Genomic DNA, 23532 nt, shown 5'->3' with positions numbered 1-23532 from the left:
TTCGACTGCCATTTCTTGTAAACACAAAGGCGAATTCTGCATAAGCGAATTCAGTTCGTGTTATATAAGATATCGTTACCCTATTTATAGCATTAGCATTAGTAGAGGCATATGATGCAAGAAAGCAAGCTTATGCAGCATCAGCCAAAAAAAAAAAAAAAAAAACCCTTCCACTTCACCCCTCCATTCGTTCGAAATACCTGTCCAGCTGAGCCTTAAATTTATTTAGGCTATCAACTTCCACAACAAGGGATGGAAGTCTGTTACATCAACCAACTACCCGCTGGCTAAAGACAAATTTCCACACATCTATCCTACATCTGTCTTTCTGCAATTTGAATTTATGCCCTCTCAGGTGATTATTCTGAGCAAGAGGAAGAATCTCCCATCAGCATTGAGCATGCTCAAACCATTCAAGGCTTTGTACACCTCAATCAGATCACCTCGCCGGTGCCTAGTCTCCAGACACTGTAATTTGCAAAACTTAAGCCTTTCTTCATAAGAGCAACCCTTTGTTCTTTCACTAATCTTGTTGCCCTTCTCTGTACTCGTTCCAGCAGCTCTACATCCTTCTTGAAATGAGGCCTCCAGACCTGTATACAGTACTCAAGGTGCGGCCTGACCATTGCCTTGTACAAGGGAATAATCACCTCCCTATCCCTGCTAGAAAAATTCCTGTATATCATTGATAAGACACCATGAGCTACTCTTGCAGCCCGTCTGCACTGCTCAGAGAACTTCATATCTGGCTGCACAATTACCCCAGGTCCTTTTCATTCTCTACCACTGTCAGTGTAGTACCACAGAGTTGATACGTTGCTCTGGGGTTGCTGTTTCCCATATGTAGTACTTTATATTTGTCAATGTTAAACTTCATTTGCCACCTCTCAGCCCATCTGCTCAACCTTTCCAGATCCTGTTGCAGAAGCATAGTGTCAGTAGTGTCCTTGACAACCCTGCCAACCTTTGTATCGTCTGCAAACTTGGACATTAAGCTTGATATACCATCATCAATATTATTTATAAATACAGAAAAGAATAATGGACCCAACGCTGAACCCTGAGGGACTCCAGTAATAACATTAGTCCACAATGAGCAGTGTCCATTAATTACCACTCTCTGTCTTCTGCCACTCAACCATTCCTTTATCCATAGCAATAATTTGCCACCAATGCCACACTGCTCCAATTTGTGCAGCAGTCTTCCATGTGCAACAGTATCAAAAGCCTTTCTAGGATCCAAATATATAATATCAAAGTTATTCCCTGCATCCAATTCTTTTGTGACTACATCATAGTATCCAATCAAATTTGTCAGGCAAGACCTTCCCTTAACAAAACCATGCTGTGTCTGAGCTATAACTGAATTCTTGTCAAGATGATCCTGCAGTGCTATAAATCGTATATAATCGAATTTGTGTAGTGTAAACACGTGTTATACGAGGACTGACTGTACAGCTTTTATCCATTTGTATTTGATCAGGAAAGAAAAAAAAAAATCAAAGACTGTACTATAATAAAATATAATTTTAAGCAACTTTGTTTGTACAAAGGGTACTTGGAAAGTTTTGCAATATGACGCAACAATGAATCACAGGAAGCTGCTTGTTGCTGCATGTTGAGACATGTTCATACGTGCATAGTAGCCGCCGCGCCAAGTCGATGGGCTCTGTTATTCAGGGCGTCTCCGTAACCAGGTGGGAAGGAGCAGCAGTGCGTAGCACACGCTTCTTGATTAGACCGGGGTTCGAGCCCGTCACCACCAAATACGGAGGATGCGGAAAGGTCAGTGAATGACCACCGCATATTCCCGGAGCAATATGGCCTTAGTTGCTAATGCTCCTGAAAACCAAATAACAAACAACAAACATCTGTTATTCATTAGTAGTGAGAGTGTAAAGTGCTTGCGATGGCATCGTGGTCACGAAATGAGATAAGGACAGTTTTGCGGTATAATTTCGTGCGTGGTTTAACCAGACCAGTGCTTAGAAGAAATGACTCTTGCACTAGATGATGATTGTCCACATCGTACAACGATATTCAGGTGGTATAGAGAATTCCAAACGGGAAATTTCACTCTGGAGGATTCTGAGAGGCCGGGAAGGCCACGAACGTCAGTTACGGAGGAAAATGTTACTGCTGTGAGGAAAATGCTTGACGAAAACAGGCGAGTGACCTACCAACAGATAGAGGATACTTTGGGCCTAAATGCACCAGCAATTCGTTCGATTCTGCAAGATCATTTGCACGTGAAGAAACTTTGTTCTCTCTGGGTGCTGCATCAACTGACTGAAGAGCAGATAACACGATGTGTGACTTGGTGCCGGGAGATGTTAAAAAAGTTTGATAAGGGACAATATCGGTATGTGAACAACATCGTGACAGGTGACGAGACTTGCCTGTACTATTACGATCTGCCGACCAAGGCTCAAAACAAAGTTTGGGTCTTTGATGATGACGACACACCCGTAATTGTCAGAAAATCCCTATCTGTAAAGAAGAAAACGATAGCTGTATTTTTCAAATTGAGTGGAATTGTGGAACGTGTCGTTTTGGACACACAGAAGACAGTCACAGCTAAGTGGTATACTGAACAATGCCTGCCTAAAGTCATTGGATCTATGAAGAACCTGCGGCCAAAGTCAAGAATGGACACCTGGTACCTCTATCACGATACTGCTCCAGCTCACCGCGCCAAAGCCTGCACCGAATATTTGACCACGACAGGACTGAAACTTCTCGAGCACCCTCCCTACAGTCCAGACCTTGCTCCCTGCGACTTTGCACTGTTCCCGCATGTGAAAATGAAGCTAAAAGAGAGGCGGTTTTCCAGTGATGAGGACCTTCTACGGGCTTGGGACAACGAGTGTGCTTTATTCCCTAGTGAAACTTGGCAGAACTGGTTTAAAGATTGGTTTCGGAGGATGGAGAGGTGTATTGAATGTAGAGGAAATTACTTTGAAAAAATTAAATAAACAAAGCTGTACTACAAAACTTTCCTAGTACCCTTTGTATATAACTCAGTGAGGGCTCTTATTTCCACTACATAAGGATAATGACTGAACAAGGCCCAGTGTAGCTGAACCTGTTGCACACGCCTTACTCCAACTTTGGGCATGTGCCAGTCAACTGTGGCTCCCCTTTGTCATCTTTGTCTTTTATGGGCACAAAATGTGATATATTTGTACACGTTGGCACTAATGATAATAAGAGTAGGAGACCAGCAGAATTACTTAACAAGTACAGGTCACTGTTGAAAAAAAGCCGTAAATTAGGGTTGAATTTGAAAGTGTCTGCAATTCTGCCCAGACACGATAGGAGGGAGTATATGATGAGAGCCTTGTCGATCAATTCGGCCTTGGAAAGATTGTGCAAGGCTCAAGGGGTAGAATTTTTTTCAGCCTGGACTGTACTTCTTAACAGGAGAGACTGCTTCTACAGGGATGGGATACACTTAAATACAAAGAGTGCAAGAATATTTGCTGATGCTATCGAGGCAGTGTTAGGTGGGTCAGAAAACTGCTAGCTTGGGGGGGATACAAGGACTAAAAGATTAACAGTAGCCACTGTCAGAGGTGAAAGTGATTCTTGCACTGCTTCTATTGGAATGAGCAGAAGCCTGGAAAACAAGATGCAGGATATTTCAGAGACTGCTGGGAGTCATTGCGGTACAAGTAAACACATGGGTTGTGTTAGGGTAGCTAAGAATAGGAACAGGTGCATGTATACTTGCGTGTACACCAATGTTAGGAGTTTGGTAAATAAATTTGATGAATTTGAGGTATTGCTCAAAGCATCAAAGGTGGATGTTGTTGGGATATCAGAGACGTGGTGTCACACAGATATAAGGAATGCAGAACTGGAATTTGGGGAGTACAATGTGTACAGAAAGGATAGACAGGATAGGAAGGGAGGAGGGGTTATGCTATTAGTTAAGAAACACACAAAATCCAAGGAAGTGAAGCCAGTCAACTTCACTGGACAGTGCAGTGTCGAGTCAGTTTGGTGTGACATAAGAATTGGGAGATCAAAATTGAGAGTAGGAGTGTGCTATAGGTCTAATCACTCTGATGAGTATAATAAGAAACTGTACAGGGAAATAGAGTGGGCCAGTACATCAGAGAGCCTTATAATGGGGGATTTTAATTTCCCAGATATTGACTGGAATTTGTGGGTTCGTCACTCACACACTAGCAAGGCTTTTGTGGTTTTATTGGATGATTGTTTTCTACATCAGCATGTTCGGGAGGCAACTAGAGGGAGTAATACTCTTGATTTGATTATCAGTAGTGATTCTTCATGCATTAAGAATCTGCAGATAAAGAAACCACTAAGTGGCAGTGATCACAGTGTGCTGAAGTGAGATTTACACAAAGAAGTAACTACCATCAGGGGTAAAGGGAAGGGTTTTTGCTTTCGTAAAGGCGACTACGATGGTCTGAGACAGTATTTAAATTCTATACAGTGGGACCAACTGATGATGTTACCAACAGCAAATTCAAAATGGAAAGCATTCAAAGAACATATCTTGGAAGCTATTAGGCTTTACATACCAACAAAGAAATACTGTTCGAGGTTTAGGCCTAAAGGGATGTCAGATGAACTAATGAGACATATGGCAGAGAAGAAAAATGCATGGGATACATATAAATTAACATGTGACACAGAAGCCTATAACAGATATAAGTTGATCTGTAACCAAGTTCCAAAGGAGGTTAGGCAAGCGAAGGCAGTTTACGAGAAATCTTTGGCACAGGATGCAAAGAAAAACAGCAAAGAGTTCTTTACTTATGTAAACTCTAGAAGGAAGGGTTTGTTTGTTTTGTTTGTTTTTTGGTTTTTAGGAGCATTAGCAACTAAGGCCATATTGCTCCGGGATATGCGGTGGTCATTCCCTGACCATTCCGCATCCTCCGTATTTGGTGGTGACTGGCTCGAACCCCGGTCTAATCAAGAAGCGTGTGCTACGCACTGCTGCTCCTTCCCACCTGGCTACGGAGGCGCCTCTAGAAGGAAGGGGATGAATCAGATTGGTCCACTTGATATCAATGGTTCAACTGTTGATGATCCTGCTCAGATAGCTAACAAACTAAATGAATATTTTGCATCGACATTCACACATGAGGAGTTATTCATTGAGGGGAATGCCAGAGGTGTATTCAACTCTGGCAGTAAGCTATATAATCTTGTAATAACTGAGAGTAAAGTAGAGGAGAAATTGTTGAAGATAAACACAAGAAAGGCACCTGGGGTGGATGGGATCTATCCAGTTATATTAATGGAGGCAGCAAAGGAAGTAAGCAAATCCTTAGCCATAATTATGAGAGCTTCTTTGGACTCAGGGGAGGTACCCATAGACTGGAGATGTGCAAATGTGACCCCAATTCACAAAGGAGGATCAAAGGCTGACACAAGTAATTATAGACCTGTGAGTTTAACTTCTGTTCCAGGAAAATTAATAGAGGCACTGATTAAAAAAGCACTGCAGGATCATCTAGACAAGACTTCAGTTATAGCTTGGACACAGCATGGTTTTGTTAAGGGAAAGTCTTGCCTGGCCAATTTGATTAGATGCTATGATGTAGTCACAAAAGAACTGGATGCAGGGAATAACTTTGATATTATATACTTGGATCTTAGAAAGGCTTTTGATACTGTTGCACATGGAATACTGCTGCACAAATTGGAGCAGTGTGGCATTGGAGGCAAACTGCTGCTATGGATAAAGGGGTGGTTGAGGGGGAGAAGACAGAGAGTGGTAATCAATGGACACTGCTCACCGTGGACTAATGTTATTAGTGGAGTCCCTCAGGGTTCAGCGTTGGGTCCATTATTCTTTTCTGTATTTATAAATAATATTGATGATGGTATATCAAGCTTAATGTCCAAGTTTGCAGACGATACAAAGGTTGGCAGGGTTGTTAAGGACACTACTAACGCTATGCTGTTGCAACAGGATCTGGAAAGGTTGAGCAGATGGGCTGAGAGGTGGCAAATGAAGTTTAACATTGACAAATGTAAAGTACTACATATGGGAAACAGCAACCCCAGAGCAACGTATCAACTCTGTGGTACTACAATGACAGTGGCAGAGAATGAAAAGGACCTGGGGGTAATTATGCAGGCAAATATGAAGTTCTCTGAGCAGTGCAGATGGGCTGCAAGAGTAGCTCATGGTGTCTTGTCAATGATATATAGGAATTTTTCTAGCAGGGATAAGGAGGTGATTATTCCCTTGTATAAGGCAATGGTTAGGCCACACCTTGAGTATTGTATACAGGTCTGGAGGCCTCATTTCAAGAAGGATGTAGAGCTGCTGGAATGAGTACAGAGAAGGGCAACAAGATTAGTGAATGGAACAAAGGGTTGCTCTTACGAAGAAAGGCTCAAGTTTTGCAAATTACAGTGTTTGGAGACTAGGCACCGGCGAGGTGATCTGATAGAGGTGTATAAAGCCTTGAATGGTTTGAGCATACTCAATGCTAATGGGAGCTTCTTACTCTTGCTCAGAATAATCACCGAGAGGGCATAAATTCAAATTGAGGAAAGACAGATGTAGGATAGATGTGCGGAAATTTGCCTTTAGCCAGCGAGTAGTTGGTTGGTGGAACAGACTTCCATCCCTTGTTGTGGAAGTTGATAGCCTAAATAAATTTAAGGCTCAGCTGGACAAGTATTTGGAACGAACAGAGAGGTGCAGTGGAAGTGTTTTTTTTTTTTTTTTTTTTTGGCTGATGCTGCATAAGCTTGCTTTCTTGCATCATATGCCTCTACTAATGCTAATCTGAGGATCACCGGGACTCTGGGACAGCCACATGGCAAGATGATATTAACAACTGCAATGTTACAACAGCCAGAAAAACAATATATTAAGGCCCTGCTTTACAGCATTCCACTAATACAGAGGTTTCCAATTATATCCACGTTCATTATGTTCGATGCTTGTTCGGAATTTTCCGTATGAAACAGTCAGCAGAGGGTCTGAGAATGGTGTTGCGCACCATTTTATTGTTGGTGATTCAGTTTGTTTACAGCACTTATGCACTCTACGGTTTCTCTGTATTCTGGTAATTTTCCAAACTTTCAAACTTTTTAAAGTTATTATATTGTATTATATATAATATTTTTGTGCTAATTACAATGGCATCTAAGTGTAGTACTAGTGATAAAAAAAGGAGTCATAAGCTTCTTACTTTAAATGCCAAGTTAGAAATGATTAAACTAAGTGAGCAAGATATGTCTATGGCTGAGATAGGCCGTAAGCCAGGTTTGGTTTGCTAAAAGGTTAGTACATCGTGCTAAGGAGAAAGTATGGAAGGAAATTAGAAGTGCTACACCAGTGAACACTAAAGTTATAAGAAAACATGATAGCCTTATTGCTGACATGGAAAAACATTTACTGATGTGGATTGCTGTTATTTTGTTTTTAGGAGCATTAGCAACTAAGGCCATATTGCTCCTGGGATATGCGGTGGTCATTCCCTGACTTTTCCGCATCCTCTGTATTTGGTGGTCACGGGCTCGAACCGTGGTCTAATCAAGAAGTATGTTCTACGCACTGCTGCTCCTGCCCACCTGGCTACGGAGGTGCCTACTGATGTGAATTGAAGATCAAACTAGTCACAACGTGCCTTTAAGCCGAGCCTCATCCAGATTAAGACCCTAAATCTCTTCAATGCTATGAAGGCTGAGAGAGGAGAGGAAGCTGCTGAGGATAAATTTGAAGCTAGCAGAGGCTGGTTTAATAGGTTTAAGGAAAGAAGCCATCTCCACAACATCAAAGTGCAGGGTGAAGCAGCCAGTGCTGGTACAGTAGCTGCAGAAAGTTATCTATGTGAGCTTTCTAAGATCATTGAAGATGGTGGATATACTAAGCAGCAGATTTTCAATGTGGACAAAACAGCTCTATATTGGAAGAAGATGCCATCTAGGACTTTTATTACTAAAGAGGAGAAGTCAATGCCTGACTTCAAAGCTGCAAAAGATAGGCTAACTCTCTTGTTAGGGGCTAATGCAGCTGGTGATTGCAAGTAAAAATCTATGATGATTTATCACTCAGAAAATCCTAGGGCCCTAAAGAACTATGCAAAAGCTAGCCTCCCTGTTTATTATAAATCTAATTCAAAAGCTTGGATGACTGGAGATCTTTTCTCAAATAGGTTCACAGACTATTTTAAGCATACAGTTGAGACTTATTGCAAGGAAAAGAAAATTCCTTTTAAGATTTTACTTCTTGCAGACAATGCCCCTGGCCATCCTAGAGCTCTAATTGGTTTGTATAATGAGATAAATGTTATTTTTCTACCTGCAAATACAACTTCATTGCTGCAGCCTATGGACCAAGGTGCAATTACAGCATTTAAATTGTATTACTTAAGAACTTTTGTTACAGCTATAATTGCCTTAGACAGTGATACAATAGCTGAGCACAAACAAAATAAATTAAAAGCATTTTGATTTTGGATGGTATAATGGCTTCATGATTTTGGATGGTATAAAAACTATTAGAGATGTATGGGAGGAGTTAAAGAAACAACATTGAAAGATACTTGGAAGAAGCTAATTCCCACACTTATGGACGATTTTTAAAGCTTTGAGAATTCAGTGAAGGAAGTCACTACAAATGTTGTGGAAATGGCAAAGGAATTAGATGTTCTTGTTGTTGTTTGGTTTTTAGGAGCATTAGCAACTAAGGCCATATTGCTCCGGTGTGGTGGTCATTCCCTGACCTTTCCGCATGCTCCGTATTTGGTGGTGAAGGGCTCGAACCCCGGTCTAATCAAGAAGCGTGTGCTACGCACTGCTGCTCCTTCCCACCTGGCTACGGAGGCGCCTAAAGGAATTAGAATTGGAAGTTGAGCCTGAGAATGTGGCAGAATTGCTTGTCTCTCATGATGAGACCCTAAAGGACGAAGATCTTCTTATGATTGAAGAGCAAAGAAAGATGTTTCACAAAGAGGAGTCCCATCCTGATGATATTCCTGCTATCCCTAGAGAAATGACCACTGTGGAATTGAAAGAAGCTATCAACTGTATAGAAACGGAGATGGCAGCTTTTGAGAGAATTGATCCAAATTTTGAAAGAAGTTCTAATGTGAATGCAAGACTTCTAGATGATATTGCATGCTATAAAGAAATTCTAAGGGAAAGGAGACGGAAATTCATGAGGCAAAATACAATGTTTTCCTACTTTACGAAAGTATCATCGCAACTTTCGACAGCAACAGCTAGACTTGAATATATTTGCAACATCAACAGCAACACAAATCCCTGCAAGAGCTTCAACCAAGTTTCCACTATCAAAATGAATAATATTCGTTAATGAGTCAGTTAATGAAAATGTGCCATCTCTCTCCTTCATCCTTCCTACAATAAATATATTCATTTTTTCAAATTTACATTCATCAATCACTATAAGCTAAGGGCAAAAATATTAACGTAAGCAAAGTGTGTACTGTATATTCTTTGATTTTTGTATCATTTTTGAGGATGGTTGGTTGGTTATTAGGAGTTTTATGGTTATTGTTATTTTTTGGTTTTTAGGAGCATTAGCAACTAAGGCCATATTGCTCCGGGAATATGGGGTGGTCATTCCCTGACCTTTCGGCATTCTCTGTATTTGGTGGTGACGGGCTCGAACCTCGGTCTAATCAAGAAGCGTGTGCTATGCACGCTGCTCCTTCCCACCTGGCAAGTTTTATGGTGCATCAGCATCTAAGATGTATATTGTGTGTCAAAGTTTTTGGAGGCCTGGATCTGTTGCACACTTAATATATGATAGTTTAAACATGTTATTAGGCTTTTGTATGCATTCGCAAGTGAAAAAAAGGCTACGTTCCACTTTTTGGCAATTTTTGCTTTTTGCCAGGGCTTTGGAACCTAATCCGCCATAAGAGGGGCCCTATTGTACTCAGTTTTTCAAAAAGCTGTGCATTTTTTAAGCATATTCACATATGCATAAAGTGCGAAATCTTCGCAGCACTTTATGCATATAGACATGGCAAATTTCTTCACCATGTCCATCCGCATGTAACACCTTACTCCCAATGGATGGAGTTTCATATGTATGGTTCAGTATAGTTCAGATGTATAGTTAAGGATGGTTCAGATGTTTGGACATTACTCTATAAGCAAAAATCAGTTTGATACCAAATTTTCAGTGCATATTCTTTTAGTCCATTGGAAGGTTTTAGGATCAATTCTGGTTCGAAAAACTCTCCTATGCTGAAATCTATATTATTTTCGATTGTTTAGCATTATTTGAGAAGAAAAAGTCAGACTAACACCCAAAACTTTCGGCATATATTTCTGTTAATCCATGAGAAGCTTTCAGAACCAACTGTAATTCCACAGGTCTCTTGGCCTTCCAAGAGACTTCCCCTCCTGGCAGAAATCTATATACACACACACACACACATTATACAGGGTCATCAAAAAAGGTGTCCGTGACTTCCTTTTTTAATTATCTTCGGAAATATTTGATCGATTGCTGTATACCGACATCGGAATTAAATTCAGCGTACCATAACACACACTGCACTTTCTGTTGCACAGTGGCCAACTTACTGACACTGACTGAGGCGGTGCGTGTAGGAGTCATTCTGAGCACACTCACGACACAGTCAAGGTCATAACCTTAGTGAGTTACCACACTGTTTGCTGCTACAATCACAGCAATCAATCAAATATTTCCAAAGATAATTAAAAGGGAAATCACGGGCACCTTTTCCGATGACCCTGTATATACATTATATATATACACACACATACATTATATATATATATAAAGTTTCGATAAATTGAGTTAAAGTACAATATGGAGACAGTAGCTAAATATGTTATTATTATTATTATTAGCCATATGGTACAAGGAAGCCTGAGGCTTATGCTGCACCAGCCAAAAAAAAAATTCCAGAGTTACCCTGAGAGAAAGGAATCGCCAAGAAAGAGAAGAATGATGATACCCAGTTCAGGACAATTATAAAAGTTATATGGCAAATGCAGCTAAGTGCACAAAGCAGCAGCAAAGGATACAAAAGTATATATTTAAGGTTAAGGTGAATTAGTGAGGGAAAAACTGCTAACAGATGGAAGTGCAAAGAATGCAAGGTGTCCAAGGTTCCCCTATTAGTTTTGGGCACCTTGTTCTTTGCACTTCCATCTGTTAGCTCTTTCTCTCGCTAATTCATCTTAAATATATATATATATATATATATAAATGAAAGTATGTTTCGGGCATGACTGTAGATGGAAAAGTCAAACTAACACTAATTTTTAGTGTGCACAGCTCTGATCTTTTCAAAATTTCAAGACTTATTTGAAATATTCTTTTGGATCTTCATACCAATTTTCAAATATTGGTTTCAAATATTGGCTGATAAGTTAACCCACATCACTTGTGTACCATTCTTCAAAAAAGAAAAAAAAAATACTGCACAAATCTCATCCTGTGGCCATTGTATGAACATCACATAGTGAAGTTTGGTAAACATTTCAAGAGCAGCATAGAAGTTTTTAATTCATAAGATATCTTATCTGGTAACTGAATGGAACACATCTGAAATGTAATGCACTTACATAGTCAATTAACATATTTTTTCTGTGGCAGCATTTTGATTCAAATATGCATCCCAAAGAAAAAGATGCTATCCTAGCCACCCCAAATTTAGGTTATGGGTGTGATTTCGTTGCTTGGAGTGGAGTCAAATGGTTTATGCAAATAGATGGTTATGGAGTTAAATGGTTTATGCAAATAGATGGTTATGGAGTTATATGGTTTATGCAAATAGATGGTTATGGAGTTAAATGGTTTATGCAAATAAGATTTTCTATATATGAATGTTCATAATAGATACAATATTTTGTTCAACAATATTTTTGTAATAGATACAATATTTTGAATTCCTTCATGAAGGAATTTCCACCTCAGAATAATAAAACATGAATAAAATTATTTTGTTCTCAAAAACAGAGATAGTAAAATGAGAATAAATACAGCAATAACATCACAGCAGACAAGACATTTAGTCTTATATCTAACGTGCCCTCAAGTCAGAATAAAATGGACAGGACATGTTTTTCTTAGACCGACAATTAAATTGTCAGTCTAAGAAACAAAAATGCTTACTTTCAGCAGTTGGTACCATGAATTATGTGGGTGAAAGGTATACAGAATGAAAAAGAAAAGGGGAGCTAGCGAATAACCTTCAGATGCCTGATGATTATCCCTTGACTTTAACTTCTCACTGTATAAAAAAAAAATAAATAAAAGCATTAAAAATATTTAATTACCCAAACTTCTTCTGAGCTATCACTTCTTGATGACACAAGTACATGATGGCTTGTAATGCATAAGGTCCCAGATATTGGAGTGCAAAATGGTTGGTGAAGTACTATATTATCCACCTGTGGAGTTGTAATTAAATGGGCAAATTCCATTCCTTTTCAATCTGTAATTCTTTACTTCAGAATTTTACCTTGATAATATAAAATCAAACACATTTATCAATTTTGGTTAAATTTTAATGAATAATAAAAACAGAATATATAACCAATCAAAAGAAGACTCTTTATAATTTATCATTAGCTCCTAAATAAATTTCAAGAAAAACTTAAATCCTTTTGCCAGATAGTGTATTACAAAATACTAAAAATACTTTGCATTATTTACTTTTAGTACTAAATAATGGAATGTAGATTAAAAAATCTACAGTTACCAGGAACTACAGTAGATCCTGGTAACCACACAGGTGTAAGGTGTTTTAAGGTCTATGTGTAAGGTCTATTTAAAACTTCTCAAATTTCAAATAGAAAACCCAAGAAAAAAATTTTTCTTGAAAGATGAAATAAAGGTGAGTGAACAGAATGACTTTAGAATGCAGCACAGTAATAAAAAAGTGGGAAGAGGTGCCAGATAGGTAACTCTTACAATTTTTATAAAGGCCTAACAGAAAAATTTGGGAACCAAATTAACAAAAAGAAATGTGAATTCAAAATCTGATAAATATAAAATACATAAACATCAAATAGAGAGCTAAATAACTGGAGTCAGAAACAAAAAAAAAAAAAATAATAATCATAATTTAAACACCAGAACTGCCAAATATTGGTTAAAAGATATACATTGACTATTTCTGCACCAAACCTGATCCTTTTCCAAGGAAAATTTTTTAAATGAAATATAAAAACTAAGGAAAAACTCTTCTTTCAAGGATGGCATGTTATAGCAAAGCAGTCTATTTTAGCCCAGGATAAATTTAAATAACATCCAATTTTACATGAGATAAAAAATTGCATGCCAGTTGTTATAAAATACTAAATACAATAACCATAGTTATTACTGTAGAATACTAGTTAATGTCCATGAAACTATGAAGAAATTCTTTGTTCCTTTTGATTATATACAATGAACAACTGTACAGAGAATTGGATTGAACCAGAAAATCAGATTGTCTTATAATGGCGGATTTTAACTTGCCCCATTATAAGACAATATTGACTGGAACTTGTGGTGGTCACTCGCACACTAGTAATTCCCTAGTTTTTAGAACTAGAGAATTACTTAACAAGTACAGGTAAATTTTCAAAAAAAAATTTGCAATCTCTTGATCTGATTAGGGTTGAATTTAAGTGTCTGCAATTCTGCCCAGACACGATATGAGGGAGTATATGATGAGAGCCTTGTCAATCAATTCGGCCCTGAAGAGACTGTGCAAGGCTCATGGGGTAGAATTTTTTTCAGCATGATCTGTGCTTGTTAACAGGAGAGACTGTTTCTACAGGGATGGGATACACCTAAATAGAAAGGGTGCAAGAATATTTGCTGATGCTATCAAGGAAGTGTTAGGCGAGTTGGAAAACTGCTAGTTTTGAGGGATACACAAGACTAAAAGATTACCAGTAGGTGCTGGCAGAGGTGAAAGTGATTCTTGCACTGCTTCTATTGGAATGAGCTGCAGCCTGGAAAACAAGGTGGATAATGACTGCTGGGAGTCACTGCGGAACAAGTAAATATATGTTACTGTGTTAGGGTAACCAGGAATAAGAACAGGTGCATGTATACTTGCATGGACAGCAATGTTAGGAGTTGAGTAAATAAATTTGATGAATTTGAGGTGTTGGTCAAAACATCAAAGGCAGATATCATTAGGATATCAGAGACGTGGTGTCACGCAGATATAAGGAATACAGAATTGGAATTTGGGGAGTACAATGTGTACAGAAAGGATAGATAAGGTTGGAAGAGAGGAGGGGTTATGCTGTTAGTTAAGAAACACAATATCTAAGGAAGTTGACATAGATGGACAGTGCAATGTTGAGTCAGTTTGGTATGACATAAGCACTGGGAAAGCAAAAATGAGAGTAGGCATGTGCTATAGGCCTAATGATTCTAATGAGTACAACAAAAATTTGCACAGAGAAATAGAATGGGGGATTTTAACTTCCCATATACTTACTGGAACTTGTGGGATGGTTATTTGCACACTAGCAAGATTTTGTGGATTTACTGGATGATTGTTTTCTGTAGCAGCATGTTAGAGAGGCAACCAGAGAGAGTAATACTCTTGATCTGATTATCAGCAGTGATTCTTCATGCATTAAGCATCTACAGATAAAAGAATTACTAGGTGGCAGTGATCATAATGTGCTGATGTAGGATTTACTCAAAAATGTAACTACCATCAGGGGTAAAGGGAAAGATTTTTGCTTTTGTAAAGGCGACTACATTGGTCTGAGACAGTTTCTAATTCTATACAGCTGGACCAACTTATGATGTTACCAACAGCAAATTCTAAATGGGAAACTACTAGGCTTTTCATACCAAGAAATACTATTCAAGGTTTAGGCCTAAATGAATGTCAGATGAACAAATGAGACTTGTGGCAGAGAAGAAAAATGGATGGGATGCATATAAATCATCAGGTGACACAGAAGCCTATGGGAGATATAAGCTGGTCTGTAATCAAGTCACAAAGGAGGCATGCGAAGGCAGATAACGAGAAATCTTTGGCAAAAGATGAAGAGAAAAACATCAGAGTTGTTTACTTATGTAAACCCTAGAAGCAAGGGGATGGAACAGATTGGTCCACTTGATACTGATGATTCGACTGTTGATGATCCTGCTCAGGTAGCTGACAAACTGAATGAGTATTTTGCATCTACATTCACACTTGAGGAGTTATTGAGAGAAGATAATGACAGAAGTTTATCAAACTCTTGCAGGGAGCTAATTGATTTTGTAATAATTGAGGGTAAAGTGGAGGAGAAATTGTTGAAGTTAAACATATGAAAGGCACCTGGGGTGCATGGGATCTATCCAGTTATATTAAAGGAGGCAACAAGAGAAGTAAGCAAACAGTTAACTATAATTATGAGAGCTTCCTTGGACTCAGGGGAGGTCCCCATAGACTGGAGATGTGCAAATGTGTCCCAAATTAAGAAAGTGGGATCAAAGGGTGAGACAAATAACTTCTGTTCTGAGGAAATTAATGGAGGCACTGGATAAAGAAACCCTGCAGAATCATCTAGACAAGACTGCAGTTATAGTTCAAACACAGAATGGGTTTGTTAAGGGGAAGTCTGGTCTGACCAATTTGATTGAATATTATGACATGGTTACAAAGGAACAGGATGCAAAAAATAATTTTGATATCACATATTTGGATTTTAGGAAAGCTTTTCATAACATTGCACATGGAAGACTACTGTACAAATTGGTGCAGTATGGCAATAAAGGCAAACTGCTGCTATGGATAAAGGGATAGTTGAGTGGGAGAAGCCAGAGAGTGGCAATCAATTGACACTCTTCATTAGCAGAGGCATATGATGCAAGAAAGCAAGCTTATGCAGCATCAGCCAAAAAAAACAGAAAAAAACACTTCCACTTCACCCCTCCATTCGATCAAAATACCTGTCCAGCTGAGCCTTAAATTTATTTAGGCTACCAACTTCTACAACAAGGAATGGAAGTCTGTTCCACCAACCAACCACCCGCTGGCTAAAGGCAAATTTCCGCACATCTATCTTACACCTGTCTTTCCTCAATTTGAATTTATGCCGTCTCAGGTGATTATTCTGAGCAAGAGGAAGAATCTCCCATCAGCATTGAGCATGCTCAAACCATTCAAGGCTTTATACACCTCTATCAGATCATCTCGCTGGTGCCTAGTCTCCAGACACTGTAATTTGCAAAACTTAAGCCTTTCTTCGTAAGAGCATCCCTTTGTTCCATTCACTAATCTTGTTGCCCTTCTCTGTACTCGTTCCAGCAGCTCTACATCCTTCTTGAAATGAGGCCTCCAGACAATACTCAAGGTGTGGCCTGACCACTGCCTTATACAAGGGAATAATCACCTCCTTATCCCTTCTAGAAAATTCCTGTATATCATTGACAAGACACCATGAGCTACTCTTACAGCCTGTCTGCACTGCTCAGAGAACTTCATATCAGCCTGCACAATTACCCCCAAGGTCCTTTTCATTCTCTACCACTGTCAGTCTAGTAATAGAGTTGATACGTTGCTCTGGGGTTGCTGTTTCCCATACATAGTACTTTACATTTGCCAATGTTAAACTTCATTTCCCACCTCTCAGTCCATCTGCTCAACCTTTCCAGATCCTGTTGCAGCAGCATAGCGTCAGTAGTGTTCTTAACAACCATGCCAACCTTTGTATCGTCTGCAAACTTGGACATTAAGCTTGATATACCATCATCAATATTATTTATAAATTCAGAAAACAATAATGGACCCAACACTGAACCCTGAGGTACTCCACTAATAACATTAGTCCACAATGAGCAGTGTCCATTGATTACCATTCTCTGTCTTCTCTCCCTCAACCACCCCTTTATCCATAGAAGCAATTTGCCTCCAATGCCACACTGCTCCAATTTGTGCAGCAGTCTTTCATGCTTTGTAAAAAAGATAGGTGGAACAGGACCAGGGTATGTCTGCCAGGGGCAAAGGTTGATGACGTTGTAGAGCGAATATCATCTTTTAAGGGCACAAAAGGTGATATAGTTGTACACGTTGGCACTAACGATATTAAGAGTAGGAGACCGGCAGAATTACTTAACAAGTACAGGTCACTGTTGAACAAAAGCCGAGAATTAGGGTTGAATTTGAAAGTGTCTGCAATTCTGCCAGAGACACGATAGGAGGGAGTATATGATGAGAGCCTTGTCGATCAATTTGGCCCTGGAAAGATTGTGCAAGGCTCAAGGGGTAGAATTTTTTTCAGCCTGGACTGTACTTGTTAACAGGAGAGATTGCTTCTACAGGGATGGGATACACTTAAATAGAAAGGGTGCAAGAATATTTGCTGATGCTATCGAGGCAGTGTTAGGTGGGTCGGAAAACTGCTAGCTTGGGGGGAGACAAAGACCAATAGACTGACAGTAGCCACTGGCAGATGTGAAAGAGATTCTTGCACTGCTTCTATTAGAATGAGCAGAAGCCTGAAAAACAAGATGCATGGTATTTCAGAGACTGCTGGGAGCCATTGCGGTACAAGTAAACACATGGGTTGTGTTAGGGTAGCTAAGAATAGAAACAGGTGTAGGTATACGTGCGTGTACACCAATGCAAGGAGTTTAGTAAATAAATTTGATGAATTTGAGGTATTGCTCAAAACATCAAAGGCAGATATTGTTGGGATATCAGAGACGTGGTGTCACACAGATATAAGGGATGCAGAAATGCAATTTGGGGAGTACAACGTCTACAGAAAGGATAGACAGGATAGGAAGGGGGGAGGGGTTATGCTATTAGTTAAGAAACACATAAAAACCAAGGAAGTGAAGCCAGTCGACATCGCTGGACAGTGCAGTGTTGAGTCAGTTTGGTGTGACATAAGCATTGGGAGATCAAAATTGAGAGTAGGAGTGTGCTATAGGCCTAATGACTCTGATGAGTATAATAAGGAACTGTACAGGGAAATAGAGTGGGCCAGTAAATCAGAGGGTCTTATAATGGGAGATTTTAATTTCCCAGATATTGACTGGAATTTGGGGGCTGGTTACTCACACACTAGCAGGGCTTTTGTGGATTTATTGGATGATTGTTTTCTACATCAGCATGTTCGGGAGGCAACTACAGGGAGTAATACTCTTGATTTGATTATCAGCAGTGATTCTTCATGCATTAAGAATCTGCAGATAAATGAACCACTAGGTGGCAGTGATCACAGTGTGCTGAAGTGGGATTTACTGAAAGAGGTAACTACCATTAGGGGTAAAGGGAAGGGTTATTGCTTCCGTAAAGGCGACTACGATGGACTGAGACAGTATTTAAATTCTATACAGTGGGACCAACTGATGATGTTACCAACAGCAAATTCAAAATGGGAAGCATTCAAAGAACTTATCTTGGAAGCTACTAGGCTTTACATACCAACTAAGAAATATTGTTCAAGGTTTAGGCCAAAATGGATGTCAGATGAACTAATGAGGCATATGGCAGAGAAGAAAAATGCATGGGATACTTACAAATTAACACATGACACAGAAGCCTATGATAGATACAAGTTGATATGCAACCAAGTTACAAAGGAGGTTAGGCAGGCGAAGGCAGATTACGAGAAATCCTTGGCAAGGGATGCAAAGAAAAACAGCAAAGAGTTCTTTACTTATGTAAACTCTAGAAGGAAGGGGATGAATCAGATTGGTCCACTTGATATTGATGGGTCAACTGTTGATGATCCTGCTCAGGTAGCTAACAAACTAAATGAATATTTTGCATCGACATTCACACATGAGGAGTTATTCAGCAAGGGGAATGCCAGAGGTGTATTCAACTCTAGCAGTAAGCTACAGAATCTTGAAATAACTGGGAGTAAAGTGGAGGAGAAACTGTTGAAGATAAACACAAGAAAGGCACCCGGGGTGGATGGGATCTATCCAGTTATATTAAAGGAGGCAGCAAAGGAAGTAAGCAAACCCTTAGCCATAATTATGAGAGCTTCCTTGGACTCAGGGGAGGTACCCATAGACTGGAAATGTGCAAATGTGACCCCAATTCACAAAGGAGGATCAAAGGCTGACACAAATAATTATAGACCTGTGAGCTTAACTTCTGTTCCAGGAAAATTAATGGAGGCACTGGTTAAAGAAGCACTGCAGGATCATTTAGACAAGACTTCAGTTATAGCTCAGACACAGCATGGTTTTGTTAAGGGGAAGTCTTGCCTGACCAACTTGATTGGATACTATGATGCAGTCACAAAAGAACTGGATGCAGGGAATAATTTTGATATTATATACTTGGATCTTAGAAAGGCTTTTGATACTGTTGCACATGGAAGACTGCTACACAAATTGGAGCAGTGTGACATTGGAGGCAAATTGCTGCTATGGATAAAGGGGTGGTTGAGGGGGAGAAGACAGGGAGTGGTAATCAATGGACACTGCTCATCGTGGACTAATGTTATTAGTGGAGTCCCTCAGGGCTCAGTGTTGGGTCCATTATTGTTTTCTGTATTTATAAATGATATTGATGATGGTATATCAAGCTTAATGTCCAAGTTTGCAGATGATACAAAGGTTGGCAGGGTTGTCAAGGACACTACTGACACTATGCTGCTGCAACAGGATCTGGAAAGGTTGAGCAGATGGGCTGAGAGGTGGCAAATGAAGTTTAACATTGACAAATGTAAAGTACTACACATGGGAAAAAGCAACCCCAGAGCAACGTATCAACTCTGTGGTACTACACTGACAGTGGTAGAGAATGAAAGGGACTTGGGGGTGATTGTGCAGGCAGATATGAAGTTCTCTGAGCAGTGCAGACGTGCTGCAAGAGTAGCTCATGGAGTATTGTCAATGATATACAGGAATTTTTCCAGCAGGGATAAGGAGGTGATTATTCCATTGTATAAGGCAATGGTCAGGCCACACCTAGAGTACTGCATACAGGTCTGGAGGCCTCATTTCAAGAAGGATGTAGAGCTGCTGGAACGAGTACAGAGAAGGGCAACAAGATTAGTGAATGGAACAAAGGGGTGCTCTTACGAAGAAAGGCTTAAGTTTTGCAAATTACAGTGTCTGGAGACTAGGCACCAGCGAGGTGATCTGACAGAGGTGTATAAAGCCTTGAATGGTTTAAGCATGCTCAATGCTGATGGGATTCTTCCTCTAGCTCAGAAAAATCACCTGAGAGGGCATAAATTCAAATTGAGGAAAAACAGATGTAGGATAGACGTGCGGAAATTTGCCTTTAGCCAGCGGGTGGTTGGTTGGTGGAACAGACTGCCATCCCTTGTGGTGGAGGTTGATAGCCTAAATAAGTTTATGGCTCAGCTGGACAGGTATTTTGAACGAACAGAGGGGTGAAGTGGAAGTGGGTTTTTTTTTTTTTTTTTTGGCTGATGCTGCATAAGCTTGCTTTCTTGCATCAAATGCCTCTACTAATGCTAATGCTAATGTGCAACAGTGTCAAAAGCCTTTCTAAGATCCAAGTATATAATACCAAAGTTATTCCCTGCATCCAGTTCTTTTTTTACTGAATCATAGTGTCCAATCAAATTGGTCGGGCAAGACCTTCCCTTAACAAAACCATGCTCTGTCCGAACCATAACTGAAGTCTTGTCTATATGATCCTGCAGTGCTTCTTTAACCAGTGCCTCCATTAATTTTCCTGGAACAGAAGTTAAACCCACAGGTCTATAATTACTTGTGTCAGCCTTTGATCCTCCTTTGTCAATTGGAGTCACATTTGCACATCTCCAGTCTATGTGTACCTCCCCTGAGTCCAAGGAAGCTCTCATAATTATGGCTAAGGGCTTACTTACTTCCTTTGCTAACTCCTCTAATATAATTGGATAGATCCCATCCACCCCAGGTGCCTTCCTTGTGTTTATCTTCAACAATTTCTCCTCCACTTTACTCTAAGTTATTACATGATTATCTAGCTTACTGCCAGAGTTGAGTACACATCTGGCATTCCCCTCGCTGAATAACTCCTCATGTGTGAATGTCGATGCAAAATATTCATTTAGTTTGTTAGCTACCTAAGCAGGATCATCAACAGTTCAACCATCGATATCAAGTGGACTCTAATCTGATTCATACCCTTCCTTCTAGAGTTTAGATATGTAAAGAGCTCTTTGCTGTTTTTCTTTGCATCCTTTGCCAAAGATTTCTCGTAATCTGCCTTCGCCTGCCTAACCTCCTTTGGAACTTGGTTACAGATCAACTTATATCTATCATAGGCTTCTGTGTCACATGTTAATTTATATGCATCCCATGCATTTTTCTTCTCTGCCCTATGTCTCGTTAGTTCATCTGACATCCATTTCGGCCTAAAACTCGAACAATATTTCTTAGTTGGTATATAAAGCCTAGTAGCATCCAAGATAAGTTCTTTGAATGCTTCCCATTTTGAATTTGCTGTTGGTAACATCATCAGTTGGTCCCACTGTATAGAATTTAAATACTGTCTCAGACCTTCGTAGTCGCCTTTACGAAAGCAAAAACCCTTCCCTTTACCCCTGATGGTAGTTACCTCTTTGTGTAAATCTCACTTCAGCACACTGTGATCACTGCCACCTAGTGGTTCCTTTATCTGCAGATTCTTAATGCATGAAGAATCACTACTGATAATCAATTCAAGATTATTACTCCCTCTAGTTGTCTCTCGAAGATGCTGATGTAGCAAACAATCATCCAATAAATCCACAAAAGCCTTGCTAGTGTGTGAATGACCAACCCACAAATTCCAGTCAATATCTGGGAAATTAAAATCCCCCCATTATAAGACTCTCTGATTTACTGGCACATTCTATTTCCCTGTCCAGTTTCTTATTATACTCATCAGAGTCATTAGGCCTATAGCACACTCCTACTCTCAATTCTGATTTCCCAATGCTTATGTCACACCAAAGTGACTCGAAACTGCACTGTCCAGTGATGTTGACTCGCTTCATTTCCTTGGATTTTATGTGTTTCTTAACTAATAGCATAACCCCTCCTCCCTTCCTATCCTGTCTATCCTTTCTGTACACATTGTACTCCCCAAATTCCAGTTCTGCATTCCTTATATCTGTGTGACACCACGTCTCTGATATCCCAACAATATCCGCCTTTGATGCTTTGAGCAATATCTCAAATTCATCAAATTTATTTACCAAACTTCTAGCATTGGTGTACACGCAAGTATACACACCTGTTCCTATTCTTAGCTATCCTAACACAACCCATGTGTTTACTTGTACCGCAATGACTCCCAGCAGTCTCTGAAATATCCTGCATCTTGTTTTCCAGGCTTCTGCTCATTTCAATAGAAGCTCTTTGTGGAATGTTATTAGTGGAATCCCTCATGGTTCGGTGTTGAGCCCATTTTGGTTTTGTATATTTATCAAGGTATATCAAGTTTAATGTCCAAGTTTGCAGAATATACAAAGGGTGTACAACTTTTAATGACAGTATGCTACTGCTTCAATTACGCACCTGAGGGGACATAAATTCAAACTGACAAAAGACAGTTACAGAATAGTTGAGCAGAAATTTCCCTTTAGCCAACGAGTGGTTGATTGCTGGAACAAACTTCCATCTGTCGTTGTGGAAGCTGATAGCTTAAATAAATTCAAGGAAGAATTGGACAAACATGTGGAGTGAATGGATGGGAGAAATGGGAAGGTTTTTTATTATTTTTTTTTTTTTGCTGATGCTGTATAAGCTTTCATTCTTGCATCATATGTCTCTATGCTTCTACTAATGCTAAATGCAACATGGTGCATTAGGACAGCACAGTAATCCCACACTGACAAACCAATTAGGTGGGACCACACTCAAAGTAGTAGAAAATGAAAGGGCCCTACAGGTATTTGTACAGTCTGATGAATTCTCTAAGCAGTGCAGATGTGCTGCAAGAACAGTTCACAGGGTTCTGCCAATGATATTCAGGAACTTTGCTAGCAAGAAAAATAAGGTGATTATCCTATTGTATAAAGCAATAGTTAGGCCACGTCTTGAGTACTGTATACAGGTCTGGAAGCCTCATTTTAAGAATGATGTGAATCTCTTGTGGTTCCTAGGTTTGTGAGGTGATCTGATTGAGGCTTTGTATCATTGTATTCTAACCCTTTCTGAGAAAATGCACACAAGGGTAATAAATTGCAAAAAAAAAAAAAAAACGATGGCTATAGGACAGATATGAAAAACTTGCTTTCAGCCAAAGGTGATTGATTACTGGAACAAACTATGATCTAGTATTGTGGAAGTGGGTAGTTTGAATAAATTTAAGGAAAAAATTAGGCATATTTTCAAGCGGAAGATCAAATGAGGTGGGTAGTGGTTGTTTTTTTTTTTTTTTTTATGGCTGATGATATAAGTTTGTTCCTTGCATCATTTGTCAATACCAAAAATAATCTTTACTATCATACCACAGGCAAGAGCTCCATAATCCTGCTGCCTTCAACTAACAAGAAAAATATGCAGTTATTATTATTATATCCACAAGTACTGCACTAGACTTCCACTGTATTTCAAAAAGGGGAGAAAAAAAAAAGGGCAAATCTCATGATTTTTTTTTTTTT

The 23532-nt window shown here is 39.4% G+C and overlaps 1 protein-coding gene across 2 annotated transcripts in view; it reads right to left on the bottom strand.

The window, feature by feature from the left end:
* Positions 1-23532, bottom strand: part of LOC150084356 (myotubularin-related protein 9) — a 141911-nt gene that overhangs the window by 104921 nt on the left and 13458 nt on the right. For both annotated transcript variants that reach the window (XM_090375187.1, XM_090375188.1), the window contains exon 2: positions 12292-12476. In XM_090375187.1, coding sequence (XP_090231313.1) covers positions 12292-12438 — 147 coding nt within the window. In that variant the 5' untranslated portion in view covers positions 12439-12476. The remainder of the gene's footprint in view (positions 1-12291; positions 12477-23532) is intronic.

This window comes from Mastigoproctus giganteus, chromosome 6 (genome assembly GCF_048544385.1).
Source record: "Mastigoproctus giganteus isolate SK-2022 chromosome 6, ASM4854438v1, whole genome shotgun sequence".
Classification (NCBI taxonomy): Eukaryota; Metazoa; Arthropoda; class Arachnida; order Uropygi; family Thelyphonidae; genus Mastigoproctus; species Mastigoproctus giganteus.
The sequence above is the reverse complement of the archived record's forward strand: the minus strand, read 5'-3'. Positions and strand labels throughout refer to the sequence as shown.